General features: G+C 49.2%; 1 protein-coding gene across 6 annotated transcripts in view; it reads right to left on the bottom strand.

Annotated features, from left to right (window-relative positions):
- The window catches only part of dact3a (dishevelled-binding antagonist of beta-catenin 3a), a 15,213-nt gene that overhangs the window by 239 nt on the left and 9,974 nt on the right, over positions 1-5,000 (bottom strand). Inside the window, exons 4-6 of one of the 6 annotated variants that reach the window (XR_015500651.1) lie at positions 3,209-4,853; positions 1,139-2,377; positions 1-999 (exon numbers count right to left, since the gene is read on the bottom strand). The exon at positions 1-999 is cut by the window's left edge and continues 31 nt beyond it. Coding sequence is in view for 1 of the 6 variants with exons in the window: in XM_087269930.1 (XP_087126056.1) it covers positions 3,670-4,853 (1,184 nt within the window). In the remaining 5 variants the exon portion in view is untranslated. Of the gene's footprint in view, positions 4,854-5,000 lie in introns of all 6 variants that reach the window. The other 5 variants (XR_015500652.1, XR_015500647.1, XR_015500649.1 and 2 more) reach the window with 5 other exon arrangements.

The following is a 5,000-nucleotide window of genomic DNA, read 5'->3' as shown; positions in this document are numbered from 1 at the left end:
CTTTATTTACAGATTACATTCATAAATATAGGAAAGATTTACAGATATGTACATGTGTGATATCAGCATGTCTTTACAGAGTCCTGCGCAACAGCATCTCAGTATGAGCCTTGAGAATGTGTAGCCATCTTTGTGTGTTATCCCGCATAAGCAACATTCAGAGGTGAGGAATTAATGAGAGGGACTCTGAACTGCACTGATCACAGAATATTCATCAAGAAGCTGAACTGGAATGACAGATTACAACTGAAGCAAATCCACACAACAGGGAAATGTCATCAACCCTGCGGGTCAATTCTGGATAACGAAGCTTTCGCAGTAGTAGTCAGCAGTCGCCGGAAATCCCAGCTGTACCTTCTCCACGGGTCCAGGGCTGCGTCTGAAACCGCATACCTCCATACTGTATAGTACGCTAAAATCAGTATGCGAGCCGAGTAGTATGTACAAATTCATAGAATTCGAAAATCAGTATGCGAGTATGCTTCTCCCGGCAAGATTCTGGAGTGCGCATCCCATGCCTGCTGCGCTATCCCATGATTCCCCGCGAGAGAATTCATGAATGGGAGTAAAGCGACGCAGCTGACGCAGGTAGGTCGCGTGACCATGACAAAATGGGGAATTCCGTTCATACTTTTCCCATTCATACTGTATAGAACGTACTTTTCCAACGGCTGAGTAGTATGTTTAAATTCAAATGCAGTACCTACTGAGTAGTAGGCGGTTTCGGACGCAGCCAAGGTTTGTGACATTTGTTATTGTTTCATTTGTTGACCTATTATAGAGCACTGAACCACTATAGGGCCATCTGACTAATCAGAGCAAGGTAGGGCCAATCAGAGAATGGTAGCATCCTCTGACCAATCAGAGAAGAGTAGGCTCATTTGACCAATCACAACTTGAGTAGGGGCAGAGTATGTGCATTTAGAGTAGGATCACCTGACCAATCAGAGCACAGTAGAGCCACCTGACCAATTAGAGCACAGATGTCAAGGCCAGTTCCTGGAGAACCGCAGCTCTGCACTCTTTAGTTCCAACCCTGCTCCAACACACTTACCTGTAGGTTTTAAGCAAGCCTGAAAGACTCAATTAGTTTGATCAGGTGTGTTTAATGAGGCCCTCCAGGAACTGGCTTTGATACCTGTGAATTAGAGGATGGTAGGCTCAGCAAGGTAGGTAGGTCTTCTGACCAATCACAACTTGAGAAGGAGCAGAGTAGGTGCATGTAATCAGTCAGTGTTGAGTAGGGTCACCTGACTAATCAGAGCACATTAGAGTCACCTTTCCAATTAGAGGGTGGTAGAGTCAGCAAGGTAGGGTCATCTGACCAATCATAACTTGAGTAGGAGCAGAGTATGTGCATTTGACCATTCAGAGCTGAATAGAGTCACATGACCAATCAGAGCACATTAAAGCCATCTGACCAAAGCCACCTGGTAGGGTCAGCAAGGTAGGGTCACCAATCACAACTTGAGAAGGAGCAGAGTAGGTGCATAAGGCAAATCAGAGTTGAGTAGGGTCACCTGACTAATCAGAGCACATTAGAGTCACCTTTCCAATTAGAGGATGGTAGAGTCAGCAAGGTAGGGTCATCTGACCAATCACAACTTGAGAAGGAGCAGTGTAGGTGCACATAACCAATCAGAGCTGAGTAGGGTCACCTGAACAATTAGAGCATAGGTCTCAAACTCGACTCCTGGAGGAAGCTCTGCGCAGTTTTGCTCCAACCCTAATCAAACACAGCTGATCCAACCAATCAAAGTGCAGGACTATTAGAGACTAGTAAGCAGGTGTGAGATGGAGGTGGTAGGAGATGAACTCTGCAGAGCTGTGGCCCTCCAGGAACTGAGTTTGAGACCATTGATTTAGAGCAGGGGTCACCAATCCTGGTCCTGGAGGGCCAGTGACCCTGCAGTGTTTAGCTCTAACTTGCCTCAACACACCTGCCTGGGTGTTTCAAGTATACCTAGTAAGACCTTGATTAGCTTGTTCAGGTGTGTTTGATTAGGGTTGGAGCTAAAATCTGCAGGACACCGGCCCTCCAGGAACAAGTTTGATGACCCCTGATTTAGAGGATGGTAGGTCGGAATAGAGTCACCCATCCGATCAGAGCATGGTAGGGTCATTTGACCAATCAGAGAAGAGTAGGCTTATCTGACCAATCATAACTTGAGTAGGAGCAGAGTATGTGCATTTGACCATTGAGCTGAATAGAGTCACATGACCAATCAGAGCACATTAAAGCCACCTGACCAAAGCCACCTGGTAGGGTCAGCAAGGTAGGGTCACCAGTCACAACTTGAGAAGGAGCAGAGTAGGTGCATAAGGCAAATCAGAGTTGAGTAGGGTCACCTGACTAATCAGAGCACATTAGAGTCACCTGTCCAATTAGAGGATGGTAGGGTCAGCAAGGTAGGGTCATCTGACCAATCACAACTTGAGAAGGAGCAGAGTAGGTGCACATAACCAATCAGAGCTGAGTAGGGTCATCTAAACAATTAGAGCATAGGTCTCAAACTCGACTCCTGGAGGAAGCTCTGCGCAGTTTTGCTCCAATCCTAATCAAACACAGCTGATCCAACCAATCAAAGTGCAGGACTACAAGAGACTAGTAAGCAGGTGTGAGATGAAGGTGGTAGGAGATGAACTCTGCAGAGCTGTGGCCCTCCAGGAACTGAGTTTGAGACCATTGATTTAGAGCAGGGGTCACCAATCCTGGTCCTGGAGGGCCAGTGACCCTGCAGTGTTTAGCTCTAACTTGCCTCAACACACCTGCCTTGGTGTTTCAAGTATACCTAGTAAGACCTTGATTAGCTTGTTTAGGTGTGTTTGATTAGGGTTGGAGCTAAAATCCGCAGGACACCGGCCCTCCAGGAACAAGTTTCATGACCCCTGATTTAGAGGATGGTAGGTCGGAATAGAGTCACCCATCCGATCAGAGCATGGTAGGGTCATTTGACCAATCAGAGAAGAGTAGGCTTATCTGACCAATCATAACTTGAGTAGGAGCAGAGTATGTGCATTTGACCATTCAGAGCTGAATAGAGTCACATGACCAATCAGAGCACATTAAAGCCACCTGACCAAAGCCACCTGGTAGGGTCAGCAAGGTAGGGTCACCAATCACAACTTGAGAAGGAGCAGAGAAGGTGCATAAGACAAATCAGAGTTGAGTAGGGTCACCTGACTAATCAGAACACATTAGAGTCACCTGTCCAATTAGAGGATGGTAGGGTCAGCAAGGTAGGGTCATCTGACCAATCACAACTTGAGAAGGAGCAGAGTAGGTGCACATAACCAATCAGAGCTGAGTAGGGTCACCTGAACAATTAGATCATAGGTCTCAAACTCGACTCCTGGAGGAAGCTCTGCGCAGTTTTGCTCCAACCCTAATCAAACACAGCTGATCCAACCAATCAAAGTGCAGGACTACTAGAGACTATTAAGCAGGTGTGAGATGGAGGTGGTTGGAGCTGAACTCTGAAGAGCTGTGGCCCTCCAGGAATTGAGTTTGAGACCAACATAAGAGCATGGTAGGTCTAAGTAGAGTGACCTGACCAATCAGAGCATGGTAGGGTCATGTAAACCAGGGCAGCTAGCTGACTCAGTGGTTAGCTCTGTCGCCTTACAGCAAGAAGATGGCTGTTTTGAGTCTGTGTGTGACTGCATCTCTCACACGGTGGTCATAACTTTGAGGGATCCGCTTCTGAACCTCAGGATCTTTTTCTTGAGCGCATGCGAGGCCTTGATCTTCACGAAGGCTTTGGGCTGCAAGTCTTGTCCATGTCCGGGTGGGTGTGACGGAGATGTAGGAGCCGGCTGCGGATGGAGCTGCTGAGGCCACACCAATCCCCCACTGCCATCAGAGTCGCTGGACAGAGAGCTGGAGCCGGGGGACTCGGCCTCGCTCAGGCTAGACTCAGACTCTCCCGGGACCGCAGTGTAGTCGCGGAGCTGAGGCTGGGGGTGATGCGGTGTGGGATGGGTGTATCCGCAGACGGGTCGAGCTCTTCGGGAGCGTCTGATTGGCTGTTCACTGGGTATCTCTGCTTCATCCTGACTGAGCTCCTGCGTGGATCGCCAACGTCTGCCCGAACTACGTCTGGCTTTCGGGACGCTCCGCACTGCGTCTCGCTCCACTGTATTATACCTGCGCTCTGAGACTCCGCGCTGACCCAGCAGGCTGTTCTCAGACTGTGCACGACAGGCTTTTCGTCCGGGTTTCTTCTGTGCATTCTTGTCCTCTGTAAACCGACACTTCTTAGGTGTGGCTCTTGGCTTCCTCTCTGGCGAATATGAGGATTTGGGGGATTTATAGGTCGTGGGTCTTGCTTGGGCTCGACAGGGCTGCGCGGGGATGTACTGTGCGTTCACCAGCTCATCAGAGGAAGGAGAGTGTGTGTGTTGGTAGAAGTGTTGCGGAGACTCGGCTTCACTGCTACTGGGATCCAAAGCTCCGCAGGGGAAATCCAGAGATGTGGATGTGTGCATTCTGGGATAGCGGACTCCTGTGCACTCGTCTTCAGCCCACGCAAGTCTCTCCTGGACAAACGGTGGCTCTTTTCGGCTTAAGCTGCTCTGTCGGATCACTGCTCTGGGTTCTGGACTGAGGCTGGTGCGAGGTTTATTGGGTCTGGCAGGAGGCGAGCGCCGCTGGATCAGTCCGAGGATGTAGGTCTCCACGTGCTGTGCCTGTCTGTAGTCATCCACCGTGGGTTTTTCATCGATGTCCTCGATGGGTTGCCAGATCCACGGCTCATCCTCAGAGATGCCCTCTGCGATGCCCTCTAGTGGTGGATATGGTGCAGAGAGAGAGCGGGGAACTGCGGCGCGAATCCCCCCGATGCACACATCCCCTGCACAGAGAGAGCCACAGTCAGGAGTATTACTAACCATACTGACACGACATCTGACAAAGCACTAGGATGCACCTAATTTTTAGATGTCAAAAGGCATTTACAATTATTCCTGAAAAAAAATATCTGACAAAAATATGAGCTAAA

The sequence above is a fragment of the Danio rerio genome, chromosome 10 (assembly GCF_052040795.2).
Source record: "Danio rerio strain M-AB ecotype USA chromosome 10, GRCz13ab, whole genome shotgun sequence".
Classification (NCBI taxonomy): Eukaryota; Metazoa; Chordata; class Actinopteri; order Cypriniformes; family Danionidae; genus Danio; species Danio rerio.
The sequence above is the reverse complement of the archived record's forward strand: the minus strand, read 5'-3'. Positions and strand labels throughout refer to the sequence as shown.